The following is a 17,400-nucleotide window of genomic DNA, read 5'->3' on the forward strand; positions in this document are numbered from 1 at the left end:
TATTCTGGCTAATATTTCCCATACCTATATCTTCAGCCTTTCCAGATATAAATATACCTATGGATATGGATCAGATATAGATACATCTACTAGAGAAAAGCAGTATTTTTCTGTTTAAACCAATGTAATAGGGGGTTTTTTTTGTATTTTCATCAACTAATTTAACATTTTTGCATTTATTTAAATTAGTTTTATTTGGAATTTTTATTCTGTCAACCTGTTTTGTGTTAGTGTTTCATATTTATATTCTATTTTTCCTCTTTTTCTCCTTTATCACTTCCTATTAAAGAAACCATGTTTTTCCTCTGCATTTAAAAATATCATACATTCATTATATGCTTTTATGTGTATCAGGAATCAGTTTTTTTCTCTCATGGTAAAGAGTATTCCACTGGTAGATAACCTATTTTCTTTATTAACTCACCCCTTAGTAGATATTTGGGATGTTACCTATTATGAGTAAGGCTACTCTGATCATTTGTGAATGAATATTTGTGTAGACATGTTTTGTTCTGCAATATGAGTACATTAACACATTATATATTAATACATTAATTTCTTACAAACTGTGGCCTGGGGACTGGCTCCCTGCTTTTGTAAATAAAGTTTTACTAGAACACAGTCACCGCCATTTGTTCATATGTTCTCTTTGGCCACCTTCAAGCTACAGTGACAGTGTTGAATAGTTGCAACAGAGACCATATGGCCACAGCCTAAAATATATACTCTTTGGCACTTTACAGAGTAAGTTTGCTGACCCTGTTGCAGGTACTCTGAATTCTGTTATATTCCTCTAAAGAGTATCTCCTCTCCGCACTCATCCACCACCCCTACCCCTCCCCAGAGAATTAAGTGTTAGATTCAAACTGGAAACTTTGTCTTACCCACCATGGACAACAGTTCATATCTTCAGTCCACTTTTTCCTTATCTGGCCTATACGGAGTGTGTTCTCTGGATGTGTGGGTCAGGTGCAAGCTGATGACAGGCTTCTCTCTCTTCCTTTTGAGATTGGCCAGTCAGTTTTTGACAGCTTTCACCACAGCAGTTTCTGTCTTCATGAGTCTAAAAAGATGGCATATTTCTCACTGTTGCTTTAGCCATTTAGTGTCATGCCATGACCACAGCTCATAGTCAGGTCAAAGCTACAAAGTTGGTAAACGCAACCTGTGCCAATCCCTTCAGCTCCCCTAAAAAGTTCACCTACCTCTGTTCATTCTCCAGAACCAGCAGGTGGTTGTTTTTTGTATTCTGCCCACAAATGATTGTTGTGATCTACAAGATGGTTGGCCTTAAGGAACTGACTCCACCATTGTGAAAGGGGAATCTTTTTATTTTTTCTCTCTCTTTCATACTAGGGATTTCTGCATCATTTTTCTTTGAAATATTTCAAAGAATTCCTTTTTACTTTACATTCTTTTTCTTTTCTTTGGAGCTTCATTAACTAGGTCCTGAAAATCTTCCTTTCTCTACATTTCTTCTCACTCCTGACTCTCTTTTACACTTTTGGTGTGTTCTGTTCAGGAGTCCTTTGCAGCTTGCTGCCTCATTTTTTGTCTGGGCTTGGACTGCATTTTTCCCCATGTCTACTACTCAACTTCTGCCACTAAAGGTCTTGAAATATTTGGAGTAGAGGATGGAAAAGAGAAAAAACATCAAGCTTATTTGACTGCCAGGGGCCAAATCTTCTCTGTTAAAGGATAAAGTTTTTGAGATGTAAATGAGCTACATTTCCAGTATTTTTTCCCACTATGAGGAAGTTTTATAACATTGGCTAAAATCCAATTATTGTTGCTTTCCATATTCAACATTTATTTAGACTTATCCTCATTTTTATCAGTCTCTTTGCTCATTGTTGTTTTTCAGTCCTTTCCTATGAGATCATATTCCTTCTTGAAATACATCAGTTAGAAGTTCCTTTTTGAGCAGATTGGTTGGTGGTACTCAGTTTTTGTTTCCTTGAAAGACTCTTTATTTAACTGTCAGTCCTTAATAAAATTTTAGCTGAGTTCAGGAGTTTATGTTGACAGTTATTTTTTTCCTCTTGCCAGTTTGAATACACCATGTACTCACTTGCTGATGTGGGTGCCAAGATGCTATCTTTGCCATTTTCCTAATTTTAAAAGAAAACTTTCAACATTTCACTCTTTTTCATGCTGTTTGTTGTAGAGTTTCATATGTGTCCAGTAATTGTGAAGACATTTCTTTCAGTGGCTAGTTTGCTACGATTTTTTTTTAATGAATAGATATTGAATTGCATTATGTACTTTGTACCATAGATACAGAAATCATAGATTTTAAAGTTATTGATGCACTTGATTATATTCATCAAATCTCTGATATTATAGTAACCTTGTGTTCTGAAGAAAAACCCAACTTGGCCATGGCATTGCATTTTTTTAATGCTTTACTGTTAAAACTTGCTTAGCATATTTAAATCTAGATTAATAAATAAGGTAGATTACTGTTTTCATTTTCTTTTGAAATCCTTGTCTAGTTTGGATATTGTAAGTGTGTTTAAACGTGTTCCTTCCTTTTCTCTTCTCCAGAGAGCTCACGTAAAATGAGAATCTAAGTTTTTGAAAGACTGTTAGTTTTTGGACCAGATGTATCCTTTGTGGGAAGATATTTAACAATCACTTTTAGCTATTTTATTGTTACAGAATAGTTCTGCTTCTCTTTTTCTTCTTCAGTCCATTTTAGTAAGTTTTTAGTAAGTTTTTTAAAATATCTTTTCATTTCCTGTAAGTTGTCAAGTTTATTGGCAGAAAGTTGTCCATATCTTTTTATTTGTTTAAATTTGACATTATCTGTAGTTATACCTTCATTTTATTCCTAATAGTAGGGTGTGGTTTTTTTTGCCTTCTCTTTTTTCTTTATTAATTTTCAATTTTATTAGTATTTACAAAGAACTATATTCCTGCTTTTTACTATTCCTTTAGAGTCTTTGTTTTCTGTGTTTTAAAATACCCTTCTCCCCCTTTTTCTTTTCTTCTACCCTTAAAAGTACTATGATGATCTGTGATGGAAATGAATGTTTTTAATAATATTATCCCATACTGAATTACATTTGCAACCAAATGTTAACTTATTGAAATTGTATTTTGGAAGGTAATATAAGTGGTAGAACAAGGAGTTACATGTACAAGATTTAATTGTCACTTCTGTATGTATGCACCTAAGATTTTTTTTATTTTTTTAATTTAAAAAAATGTTTTAAAGATTTTATTTATTTATTTGACAGGGAGAGACACAGCGGGAGAGGGAACACAAGCGGGGGGAGTGGGAGAGGGAGAAGCAGGCTTCCCACTGAGCAGGGAGCCCAACATAGGGCTGGATCTCAAGACCCCTGGGATCATGATTTGAGCCAAAGGCAGATACTTAACTGACCGAGCCACCCAGGCATCCCAAGATTTTTTTATTTTGACATAAATTTCAGAACATCTTAATGTAATTATTTGCTATAAAGAAAGATATGAGTATAGGTTATCTTTGAAGATAAAATTTATGATTTTTATACATGGACAATTAATCTTCCACTTAAATTAGTTCATTTAAACTATATGGTATTTTTATGTAAACATTTTAAAAAGCCTACTTGAGATAAACATCCAAATTCCTGTTATATGCTTTTAATGGTCTTTTCTTATTATGGAAGAATTTTAGAAAATAATATTGCATTATTATTTATTACTTTTCTAGGAAAAGCTGAGGTGTGCATTTCTGTCCTGGATTCCTATGCAAAGCATTTGAAGTTTTAAAGTTCTTTTCTTAATTGATACATTAAGTGCTTTTAGCAATTCAGTTGCAAAAAATATTTGACTCTAGCCTAACATATACAGAGTGGGGAGCCTGAGGCAGGGATGGATCTCAGGACGATGAGATCATGACCTAAGCCAAAATCAGGAGTTGCACTCTTAACCGACTGAGCCACCCAGGTGTCCCTTGCCCCTTAATAGTATCCTTGTAATATCTTAAGAAGGGCTTGATATTAGCTCTCATATCCACATCTGAGATAGTCTACTTCTCAAGGTGAAAACAGTCCATACCATTTCTTCAACGTTTTCTTGTGTTACTTTCGACAGTTTAGTTTGAAATCCTGGATCTGAGTTATTTTTAAGAATGAGGCTGTAATTTACTTCCCATAAGATCCCTGGACCTGCAGAACATAAAGGGTAAAGAGATCTCCTCTCTGAGAGATTTATTCTACATGATTGTGCTTATCTTGAAAAGCTGCCAAGTTTGCTTTTATGCTCCCAGTGCCTCAAGTGGGAATCAATTAGAGTACCTGCTGTTTTGAATAGCAGATAATAGTGGAAGGTCAGAATTTAGACCACCAACAGTGTTCAGTAAGCCAGTATTATTATAAAACTACAGTATACAAGATTTGCTTTTTTGTTCAATATGCATTTGTTAACTAATGAGCTTGGCAAAAATAACTCATGTAATAATACAACTAAAATTTATTGAATACACATAAAGCAAACTTGTTCTTTGTGGGCAAATTTAGCATTTGATCCCATGATTAAATGACATCCTTAACAGAAAGGTATTAAGAGGAAAAATACATTTAGAAACTATGATTCTTAGGTTAGAGATCCATTAATTCAAATATAAATGTGTGCACAAAAGTACATGATAATCTATCTGTTTATTTGAAAGAGTCTAAAATATTGCAGAGAAGCAATTTGATTTAGACATTGACATTCTTTTAAATAAATCCCTGGATGAAATTTTGGTAAATGTTATACATACATAAACAAAGCATATAAGTTAAATTAAATCATCTCCTAAATATGATGCGATATATTTGGATGAAGTATTTTGAAGCGGAAAAGCTATCACAGCAGATAAAATAAGGGGAATAGAATATATCCCACTCTTGCCATACATTATATAATTTTTAAGAGAAATTGTATTTTTAAAGAAGGAAAGAATAGGAAAATATTATTTGGGGCCTTGTGACAAATTCATTATTAGAATTGTAACTAACATGCTTAAGACAGTCACTTAAATATCTTTCCCAAAGTATTGAATAAATTTGGGTCATAAGCTAATTTTTACTTTGCGGCAATTTTTCATCTATTTTGCCTATACCATCAAGTAAACCCCCTAAAATAGCCTTTTTATCTTCTCAACCTACTGGTCAACTGCTAAGTGGCTTCTTTTTTCCCTCCAAATATGGAGTCCCTCGCCCTTCGTGGTATTCAAGACTTGTTTTCTCAATCTTGAAAATCTTGTTTACTTTAAAATCTTGTTTGAGACTGTGCCTTCCACATTGCCATGACTTATTCTCTTTATTGATCTGTCTTCTTCCACCTTCTCCATTATCTGGATAGGTAACACAGTCATCTTCACTCTGCATTACCCTAATCACCTTTAAATGTCCCTCGCGGATTTCCTGTTTCTATGAAATGTGAATGTGTCCTGTGTGCCTCATTCTGTCTCTGGGACGGCAGCCACTGGAGCTGGGGCTTAGGTCTCTGACAGTCTTCCTTCCTGCCTGTTTTCAGAGTTCTCTTCTCTCACAGTTACTATGTCTGGGCTGCCTTATCCCAGGATCTTTGCAATTCCCTCTAACTTTGCCCTGGTAAAAAGTGCATTGTATCCTGGAGACCTAGAACTCATTCAGACTGAGGTAAAAATGACTGATAACAGAGTCTGTATTGTGTCAAGGGCCAAAGCCATTTGGTGAAATAATGAAATACTAACCATGGCCTTTCACTGTAAAGCAGAGCGTAAGTGAGGACAGGCTTTAGGACGCCGGGCACTAAATTCATACCACAAACACATCACTTTTATTCTTCCAGCCTGGTTCATGGAATGGTACAAATAATGGTTTTTAGCCTACACTGTTCTGTTGTAGCTACTTAATCTTGAGAAATCACATGTGTCTTATTTAAGAAATGTACAGATATTTAAATATACTAAACAGATTTTCTGTTTTTAATGTATCGATATTCTCATCACTATACCTCATGCTATTTCAATGATAAGTTTATATGAAAAGTACCTAAAGCATATTTTTCTTCAAACAATTTCTGTTGTTCTATCAAAATAGCTTTCTCAAAAATTATTGACTTCACCTCAAAAATATGATGCCTCTCCTTACTAGTTATTATGGCCTTGTTTTCAGCATGTTATTTGCACAGGGTTATGGTGCAAGGTAGAGGGTGAGAAAGAATGCAGAACGAAGCTAGATCCACCAATGGATGGAACTGATTGTGACGCTGGTAAGGTAAGTCATTTGAGTCGTCTGAAGTTAATTAAGAACATGGAATGAAACTCAAGAAACTCACACTTTCTTCTGCCAGTTATATATGTATCCATCTTAATACTAGTGGAATACCTTCAGTAAATACATAAAAAATTTTCAGTATTTCACGTATTTTCAATTTTAACTTTTATATTTTACCAAATCTATGCTTCTCTTGTTAACATAAATGCAGTTTTTTTATTATTGTTGATTATGAGAACATTGAAAGATATGTGTATCACTTTAACCAAAAAAATGAATTTATTTTTAGTATTTAAGTTAAACAGAGGTAAATAATCACAAATAATAGCATAAAGTCAAACTTGAGCTAATGAATCCTTTCAGTTATAAAACATTGTCTCAGAAAAGCCACTGAGTATAATTTTTCCTTGTCATTTCAAACATCATAAATAAAATATTCTAATTGACATTTTGAAGATTAGTAAATATTTGGCTGTCTGAGTTGTTTAATATGTTTCATAAAGTTACAGAAATATTTATTAATACACATTTCCATATCACAGTAATTGCTGTGGAAAAATTAATTTTCTTTTGATTTTCATATCAAAATCATTGCTGTTGAAAAATAATTTTCTTTTGAAGAAAATGAAGGACGTAGATCCCATCTAAATATATAGCGATAGTTAAACTTACTCAAAAGATAACAGTTCAATAGCTTACATTATTTTCTAATTTTTATTCTGTAAAGAGAAAGCGGAATGGTTCATCACTTTACTTATTATAGATATAAGATCAGAAACCTTGCCTCTGAAGAACATACATGTTGGTTACATTTAAAAAGAAACAACTTAAAGCTTACTTGGAGTGAATTACTTAATGAAAACAATGAAGTTATATAGAATGCTAGCTTAAAAACACATTGTTTTTAAAAATGAACATTATGGAAATTCAGCCTTTCCACTGCTAGAATTTTGTGCAAAGGAAATGCACGTCTTTCACAAAGATAGACGTGTGTGCCTGTAAATACACACACACACACACACAAATACTTAGGTAAGGATGCAATTTGCAATGATGAGCATGAGAAACAATGAAAATATTCATGACGTGGAGAATGGTTACAATGTAGCTGTTAAAAGAATGAGGTAGATATATACATACAAACTGAAAAGATCTTAAAAGACATGATGGTTAATATGTAGGCATGTCAGAAAAATTAATACTTTGATACCCTTTGATATTTACCAAAAAACCGGTTATGAATACACACATACATTGTATATATTACTAAACTCCTAGAAAATGGATCGAAAATATAAACTCCAAACTGTAATTAGTAGTTAGCTCTTGAGAGGGAAGTGGGGTTGATGGCTGAAAACAAGGGTAGCTGAGGGTAAATAAAATTATTTTCCCAGACACTTTTGGGTTGTTTGACATAATCGTGTCATCATTTATTACTTCTATGATTTCTCTAATTAAAAAAGAAAAAAATGTACCAACTGTTAAAGTACAAAATATCTTTAAGACTAGAAATGTTTTATCACTAGATACAATCAATAGAAAAATGTTTTCTGGAAAGGGAATTTCTGTGAATTATCAGCCAGTTGTTTACAGACAGGGCCAGATGTTTTTCTGTGAGTTTATATGGAGAGTCAGAATCTGGGTTGGTTTTTTTTTTTTTTTTTAATTATACACAAAAGTACAATAATGTGTGCATATTGGGCAAGCCTCACAGTATTAGGTTGAGTAATTTATTGCTGGAATCATAAAACTCTGCCCCAGCTATAATTTTTATCTTTCCTGAAACATGAAAACCCTAATAAACAAAGATAACCAGCTATTCAGCCGTATTTCTTCAAACATCACACAACCCATTCATCTTAGCTCTTGTTTAGCAATATAAAATCCCTTCATTTTTATAAACCCATGTCCTCAGTATTTTTCTGCTATTATTTTTTTCATCTGATATTTATGAGAATGATTTGCATTCTTGAAGGTCTCTAAAATAAACTTAATTCTTTTAGCCATCAAAATTGTAATTGCTCATCAAAAGTAAAATGCTTTTATTTCCCTCTAATTGTGCTAATAATATTCTTTTAGCAGTTCCGTAATGCTTTGTGTATTGAAATAACTAATGGACTTCTCAGTTCCTCAGACCATGTGGGCTTCTTCAAATACCCATCTGTTCCTGCTGTTCTAGGGGCCATTATGAAAATAGTTTCCAACACTTCGCTGAGGAGTGCTGTAGTGCTAAAATATTTGATTGCTTTCAACCTCACACAAAACACTGCTAGCCTGGTACACTGCAAACCAAGAGGCAAAACTGGGAATTTTTTTTACAATTTGTTACAAGATTGTGTAATTTTGTAATTTTTGATAGTGTAGAGTGATGTTAATCTAGCTATATGACTAGGTCATCTAAGAGTGTATAATTAAGTCTGAGAAGGTGCCTACAGAATTTTATGATTCAAAATAATTGTAAAGATAGGGATTCATCTATACTTTCTACATAGCCTTTTCCAAATTAAAAGCAGCCTTTTTCTTTCTTCTCTTCTTTTTATAATTCTATCACCTATGTTTACATCTACATTTAACAGATGCTAAAGAGTTGGTAAATGATGTAGTAAAAACCAAATCTGTGTTTTTTCACTGACAAAACCTGCTAGAAATTGGGGGAGGGGAAAGAAAAGTTAAATACAAATTTAGTAAAATTTTAGCCTGTTTTGAAGAATTCTACGTAATATATTTTAGTTATTTACTTCCCTAAATTGAGATTCTTGAAATTTACCATCATGATTCTTTATTGAAAATATAACGACTGTAATATCCTTACACTCACACTTACTCTCACACGTAGAGAGTTTGTTGCCTTTTGTTCTCCTCTCATCCAACAATGTATGCACAAGATTTGTTTAGACAATGATGTTCCCTTTGTCATCTTCACAGACCTCTTCCAATCTGATGTTTTCATGAACTCCCCAGACATGTCCACATAGAAACTTGACAGAATGGAAATACAGTCAATTTTTTAGATCATGTACTGTCCCAGAAATAACCTATACTTTATATTTCCTTAGCATTTTCATAAATCAGACTGAATTAGTAGGTATGACAAATTTTGTCTTTTTTAAACCAGGTGTAATATCATTTTTGGGGGGCTCAAAAATAAAAATGAAGCACAATATGCTGCCAGAAAATATATGAAAAGCATCATTAGGGTCATTTTATACATAAACCAAATGGAATATATTATATAATAATTTAGACAAAAACCAAATGGAACAAAACTGTATCATAATTTGAACAAAACATTTAACACTTCCCTCAATGTTGAAGTACAACACCACCTGGAAGACACAAAGGCAGGTTCTCCCTGGTTTCATCCAGAGATCTGGTTCTCTGCAAGGTGATGAACTTTAAATACTATACTATGCTTTCTTTAAATTTCACTGATTTGTGTATGCAAATTTGGCTTGTAGATCTGTCTCTATTTCTCTTCATCTGCCCCATGTGGTCTGGTTTAAATGATGTGCAAGCCCAGATGCTGGTCTTTTACAGCATATTTTTAGTCTGTTCTGAATGCTAGCCCAGCCTTTCAACACCATCTTGCTGCTAAATGAGCAAAGAGTTATGATATGCATGATGGGAAACATAAACACCCTTCAAGTAGGCCAGAATGATTTGACCAACTGAAGTTTGACAGTTTTCATGTTGGATTTTTTTTCCATGAATGGCATTAGATTGTTAATCCTTAACGCCAGTAAATTGTTTAAGAGGACATGGTTTCCCTCCTTCTGCAATTTTCAGACTGAATCTTCACACAAAATCTCAATTTAATGACAATCTTCATACAAAATCTCAATGTACTGTGCTATCAATACACTGAGCTTTTGGGATTTTTTTTTCCAAGCATAGATTTAAAAGTTCTTGAAATCTAAAAGAGGTTGAATTTAAAATCTGACATTATTGGAAAAAAAATCTGCAGGAACTAATTATTTTATTGCCTAGAAAAGCGTTATCTGGGCTCACACAAACCTATATAGCGTAGTTTTCTAAATTCTCTCCTCTAAAAACAGCATTTAAAAACCTAATCTCAAAATAAATTATAAAGAAATATAGATCAGTTAAGATCAGAATGAATAGAATTTTGGTTAGACTTCTAGAAACTTATTAATGACATTAATATAATAGTACATACAATTTGTCATCATTATTAATTATTGTTAACTTTTATTAAGTTTAGTACGGGCGATGCATTGTGCTTAGTGCTTCATTCTACTCCTGCAAAGTCCATTAGGTAAATATGATTATCATTCACATTTTGAAATGGGAAACGTGAAGATTAGAGTGTTTCTGTAATTTCTGCAAAATCCCTTATAAATCATGTTGCTATTAAGTGCAGAAAATTGTTTAGATCTGGAAGGATCAGCTTGCTCAACTCTATCTACAGTCATTAATCTGAATTTTGCTAATATTTACTTATTATTCTCAACATGATTTTGTTCAGTTAATTTTACTTTTAACATGTTTGCCATGACCGTGATATATCTGATTTTTCAGAAATAAGGAGAAATTATTATAATTTACCTTCCAAGTCTTGGCACCCATTCTTTGGTGGCCCCAGAAATGGCCTCTTCAGCTGCCTTTGTTTAAAGTGGATGAAAATATAAATATAAACAAGAGAATGAGTATATTCCTTTCTCTTCTTTCATGGTTATCTTTCTCAGTTAATCAATACAAAATAAGCTGCAGAATAACTGGACATGACAGAATTTCATAGAATCCATTTGCTTAAGTCTTTCAAGTAAACGGCTTTCAAAAGAAAACTTGCTGTAATGTTAACATTTATATTTGATGGGAACTCTTTCAGAAAAAAGAAAGAAGGCATAAAGGAAGGTGCTAAAAATAAATTATCCTTTTTTTTTTAATTACAAGGAAAGAAGACCACCAATATTTCAAATCACAGTTGCTAGGTTTGCTAAAATGTCTGCTTCACTCCAGTTATGGAAGAACATTTAGGTTTTATTTTCCATTCTGATGTATGACTCAGTGCTTTTGTCATTTGTCCCTTTTAAACTGTTATGTTTCTTAGACTGTATTAGTTTTCCTTTGTGGCTGTGCCACCCCAACTTCCCTCTTTACCCGATTTCTGTCCTACGTACTGAATTCTCAGGGCTGTCCTGCAAATACAGGTGCGCTGTTTTCGTAACAAGACCGTATGATCTGACAGGAGAACGGGGAGAACGGACCATTATATCACTGTGACAAGAAGCAAGTGCCAGCTTATGTTTGGTCTTTTTCAATTTGTATGTGTGGGGCTCTAGGAGGCATGATTTAATCGCAATCCCAGTGACTCTGTAGGCCAGTGAATGATTTTCCGTTGTGCCCTGATTTGTTCACCTAAGACATAACTTTTGGAATAGTGGTGTAAGGCTGGAGAATGTACCAGCAGGACCTCAGCACCTGGACATGTGGCCGGAGAGTGGAGCGAGTGGAGCCCCTGTAGCCGAACCTGCGGTTCTGGGATCAGCAGTCGGGAGCGCAAATGTCCTGGGTAAACGCCAAAGTTCCTGGATTGGGGGAGGGCATTTATTTCCTCAATTTCCAAAGGCAAAGGTTTTACTGATAAACAGTGTTGGAAAGCAGAAGAAGCCCCTCAAACCCCACTCCATGTTGGGAAACAGAAAAATCCCTCAAATTGTTTAAATGATAAAAAAATCTCCCAAGAAGAAAGTAAGACCATCGCTTCTAAGGACAAAGAATTAAATGTTGCATGGGGTGGTTTCTTGAGTAAATCAAAGAAACTGGTGTGTTTAAATGAGCAGGGAGACATGCATTAGGAAAAGTAAGTCCAGAATGAAGGGAACTGCGAGAAGGCAGGAAGGTGATGGGACTTCAGGAAGGGAGGGAAGGAGAGCAAAATCAACGTCAATATAAGTGAGGAGTGTTGAAAAATGAAGATGTGCTAAGCACGTGTGCAGATAGGGAGCATTTCAGGGTCCGCTTGCTCAACCCCATGCTTCCTAGAGTGATCCCAGGGAGGCACATGAGAAAATCATTTCAGCTTTATGCTTTTCCTCTTGGTGTGGGCTCAGTGGCCCAATTCCTTCATAAGCAATTTTAAAGAAAGGATATAAAAACACCAAACGCCTTCACAGGAATCACGGGCTTTCTATTTTGCCCCCAGCCTCTGCCCTTTACTCTTCCATTTCCATGGCAGGTTGGCTTTTATTTCTCATGTGTTTTAGAAGTTAAATTGATTGAGAATAGGAAAAATATATATATATATGATTTTTAATAACCATATGGATTTCCTTCCATTAGCAATCATTTAACGTATCCACATTTTCAAAAGTAGATTTAATATAAAGGATTATACCTTATTAATTCAATGCCTTTTAATTTTTTTAAATGAATAGTTAACATTAAAATAAGATAAAATTGATTATTTGTACTATCTCTTCTAGGCTAGGTTCTGAAGCAAGGGATTGTAATGGTCCCAGAAAACAGTACAGAATATGTGAGAATCCACCTTGTCCTGCAGGTTTGCCTGGATTCAGAGACTGGCAATGTCAGGCCTATAGTGTTAGAACTTCATACCCAAAGCATGTTCTTCAGTGGCAAGCTGTCATGGACGAAGGTATGACAACCCACATCACCACCGTCTTAAGTAGACTTCTAGATTTGCAAAATGTTTTAAAGTAGTAGTCAGTATTATATAATAGATGATACAGATTATATTCTAAATATTTCAGAGCTCTCTTTTTTTGAACCCTAATGACCTATAATAATCACAAGCACTGACTCCAAGTATATTTTTTTAAAATGCAGAGTATATTATTACACACCAGTTAGATGAACTATAATTAAAAAGAAAAAAGTGACAACAGGAAATGCTGGTGAGGTTGAGGAGAAACTTGATCTCATACATCACGGATTGGAATATAAATGGTACAGCCACTCTGAAAAATAGCTTGGTAGTTTCTTAAATAACTCAATATGCACTTTTCATACAATTTAGAAAACATACTCCTGGGCATTTTTCCCAATGAAGTGAAAATTTATAACCATAAAAAATCATATGCATGAATGTTTATAGCAGCTTTATTTTCAATAGCCAAAAAGTGGAAACAACCAAAAAAGTTCTGAGTACCTGAATGGTCAGACACACTGAGATACATCCATACCCTGGGATACTATGCAGCAATAAAAGGAACAAACTATTGAAATGTGTAGCAACTTGGTGAATTTCAGAGTTTTATGCTGAGTGAAAAGAACCAATCTCAAAACACCAAATATTCTGTGCTTCCATTTATATAACTTATTCCATTTATATAAGTTATATATAATATATTCTATGGTTCCATATATATATGACAAAACTGTGGAGATGGAAAACAGAATAAAGGTTGCCAGAAGTCAAGGATGGTGCTGGGGAAAGGATGGATGGGTGTTCTTATAAAGGGGTAGCATAAGGTAGAACTTTGTGCTGATAAAACTCTTGAATATATTGATTGTGCTGGTGATTGTAAAATCTACACATGTGATAAAATGGCCCAGAAGTATACACTGTACCGATGTCCATTTCCTGGGTTTGCTATTGTACTGTAGTTACCAAAGTGTAACCACTGGGGCAAACTGGGAATAAGGTATATGAGATCTCTGTACTATTTTTGCAACTTCCTGTAAATCTTTAGTTATTTCAGAATAAGAATGTTAAGTAAATTATATGCTACCTTATTACTTAAGAATTAGTTAGGGGGCCATCTGGGCGGCTCAGTCGGTTAAGCATCTGACTCTTAGTTTTGGCTCAAGTCATAGTCCAGGATCAGGCTCCACGCTCAGCAGGGAGTCTGCTTGAGATTCTCTCTGCCTCTCTCTCTCTCTGTCCCTCCAGCTTGTGCTCTCTCTCTAGTAAATAAATAAATCTTTTTTGAAAAAAAGAATTACTTAGAAATAATAACTTCTTAAGATAGTTCCTGCCCATGGTCAGTCAGTGAGCTATGGGTTTGAGCTACAGTTACCAAACATGGTGGTAAATTTTCTGATTTACCTGACCATCGTGCCCCTAGTCTCTCCTGTCCTGATTTGGACTTAGTCAATTTGTACTGTGCTTTTCCTTTATTTCAATAATACACCTGTCAACAGCCTAAATTCCATTGTTGATCAATTTCAGTGCACCTGACAGAAACCTTCTCTTCGTGTAGGCTTCTGAACATAGAAGCACTAATGGCAACAGCCAGATAACAAGGCAGATTACTCCATTATAGATATGGTAGTGTTACGTGTTTGATAGTGAGAGGGTGAGGAGGTAATCTGTTCCTTTCTCTTACCTCATGTCTCTTCTAGAACCTTGTTCCCTGTCACTCTGCACTCCAGATCTTGGCCTTGTTTTACTGCCTCAAACATGCCCTGTTTTCTTCCCCATGATGGCCTCCAAACATACTGTTTCCTCAGCTGAGAGGAAATGATAAGCACAATCTTTTGTTCACACTGTCCTCTTAATAAATGGTACTTCCCTCTTTCCAGATGCTTAGACAAGATCTTGGAGTCATTTTTTTTCTTTTCTTTTACTATACATTCAGAATATCAGTAAGGTCACACTAGCCTTATCTTTTTTAATTCCAGTGTAGTTAAGATACAGTGTTATGTTAGTTTCAGGTGTACAATACAGTGATTAAGCATTTCCATATATTACTCAGTGATCATCAAGCCAAGTGTACTCTTAATTCCCTCCACCTATTTCCCCCCACCCCCTACCCACCTCCCCTCTGGTAATCATCAGTTTGTTCTCTAGAGTTAAGAGTCCGTTTTTTGGTTTGTCTCTTTTTTTCTTTGTTAATTTGTTTTGTTTCTTAAATTCCATACTTGAGTGAAATTGTATAGAATTTGTCTTTTTGTGACTTATTTCACTTAGCATTGTACTCTCTAGATCCATCCATGTTGGTAGAGATGGCAAGATTTCGCTCTTTTTTATGGACATGAACCTTATCTCTGAAGTGCATCCAGAGTCTGATCATTTCCTAACATCGCCAGAACTCCTACCCTGGCCCAAGCCACCTTCTCTTCCCCAGTGATTGCAATAAGCCCTCTAACTGGTCTTTATGCCTGTGTTCTCCTTCAGTCTCAACAGCCAGAGTGATAACATTTAAATTGTCAGTCATGTCCTGTTATTCTTCCATTCAAAAGCCTCTGGTACCTTCCCATTTCGCTCGAAGTCCATATTCATTCCTTCTAAGGGAAGGACTTAAGGAGCTCTGCTACCTGGCTTCTTCTTACCTTCAGACTTCATCTCCACTGTTCCCCGTCATCCTTCCACCCACACTGGCTCCCTTGCTCTTCCTAGAATAAGTCCTAGTGTATCTGGAAGCTCTTGCTTTCCTTGCTGTAACATTGTCTCCAGATATCAGTAGGCTTCAGTCTCTCACCACCTTCAGGTCTTTTGTTAAATAGTAACACAGTGCCTTTCCTTTCCCTGCTTCATTCTTTTTTCACAGAATTCATCGCCATCCACCATAATACTTTCACTTTCGTTTATTATATGCCCCCCATAATTGTTGGAAGAGCAGGGATTATCCTATTTTTGCACTGCTGTATGTGTGGCATTGTAAACAGTACCTGAACAGAGTAGGCACTTAATAAACTAGGTTGAATGAATGATGTGCCTTACAGGAATTTTCTACTGATCTGTCCTGGCCCCTCTTCTCACTAAACATTCTCCTTGGGATAATATTACTTTATTCACTAGGTTTTATTTATCATCTATATGCTAAAGGAACACAGATATTTCTCTCCAACCCAGATCTCTCCATCCCAAGCCCCTTCATTGCTTACCCATCTGTTGCATGGACATCTCTACTCAACATCTCATTCTTTCTAACTCAACATGCCCCTTTCCTTTCTCTCTCAATCCTACCATCTGCCTCTCTCACGGTGCTCTCTCACACAGAATGGCATCATGATCAACCTCATTCCCACTTAGCCAGAGTCATTGTTCGTCAGTCTCCCCCCATCTGTAATCAAGTAGCAAGCCCTATTTATCCAAAGCTTTCTCCTGTCAGCATGTTCACTCATGATTGCACTCTCTCGAACCTGGATTCTCAAACAGCTTCCTCCCCTCTCTCTGACCACAGTCTTCTCCAAACCCTGCTCCTCATTCCAGCCAGACTTGCCTTTTAAAGGCTGGATCTGTCAGCCACTGTGCCAAGTAATACCCTTCCATGAGACCCACTGCTCTCAGGACCAATCTCAGCGTCACTGCCTGGTGTTTAAGGTTGTTTGGGTGGCCTGCCCCTTTAGCTTCTCTCACCTCTTCTCCATCATTCCCTTCTGTGTTCTCCAGCACATCCAGACCAACTTCCATTCCATCCCTCATACACATCATGCTCTCTTAGATCTGGACCTGTAAACATGCTAGTTTCTTGGCATAATACCTTTTATTTCTCAAGCTTTGTTCTCTCTCTCTCTCCCCTCCCCCACCCCACCCCCACCATTTATTTACCTGAAAAGTGCCTGTTGATTTTTTTTGGACTCAATTTATGTCAAGTCCTCTAGGAAAAAAGAGTCCCCCTGATCCTCCAAATTGGGTATGTGCTCCTTCCAAGCACCTCACAAGCACCCTAATATAGCAGATTTTAATGTTTCTGTATTCTCTCTATTACCTGTGTTTAGGGGACAGACTGACAGATATTAAGCTATTAAGGCTTCTGATAAATATTTATTGTGTATATTTGTTGCATAAATTTTTGTTGTAGAAATGATGACTGCTCAAACAAGGAAAATTATCATCTGATCCTCTGAGGATTTATCTTATCTCTGCCTCTAACTAGCTGCGCAGTTTAATAATATTAAAGTCATTTGAAACCTGTTCATTCAGAAGTGAAATAAGAGAAAGGAAACAGGTTCCTTCCAAATTAAAAAAAAAAAACAACAGGATTGTAGGGGAGCTGATTTAAAATATTAAAGCAATTGGAAATTACAATTTTAAAAGCCCTCACCTCTTATAAAGTGATGTCTATCATCAGAATGGTCCATAATAAATATTTCTATAATTAGTAGGCTACCTTTTTTATAATTTTACAACACATATCCATCAAACACATCAGTCCATATGTTAAATAAAATACACAGCAGTAGTCTTCATGTGTTACATGGCACTATGGGAGAAACTGAATATATGATTCTT

General features: G+C 35.4%; 1 protein-coding gene across 1 annotated transcript in view; it reads left to right on the forward strand.

Annotated features, from left to right (window-relative positions):
• Positions 1 to 17,400, forward strand: part of ADAMTS19 (ADAM metallopeptidase with thrombospondin type 1 motif 19) — a 252,578-nt gene that overhangs the window by 144,268 nt on the left and 90,910 nt on the right. Inside the window, 3 exon segments of the mRNA XM_027607009.2 lie at positions 6,135 to 6,236; positions 11,639 to 11,769; positions 12,683 to 12,855. Of these exon segments, the coding sequence (XP_027462810.2) occupies positions 6,135 to 6,236; positions 11,639 to 11,769; positions 12,683 to 12,855 (406 nt within the window).

This window comes from Zalophus californianus, chromosome 5 (assembly GCF_009762305.2).
Source record: "Zalophus californianus isolate mZalCal1 chromosome 5, mZalCal1.pri.v2, whole genome shotgun sequence".
Taxonomy (NCBI): domain Eukaryota; kingdom Metazoa; phylum Chordata; class Mammalia; order Carnivora; family Otariidae; genus Zalophus; species Zalophus californianus.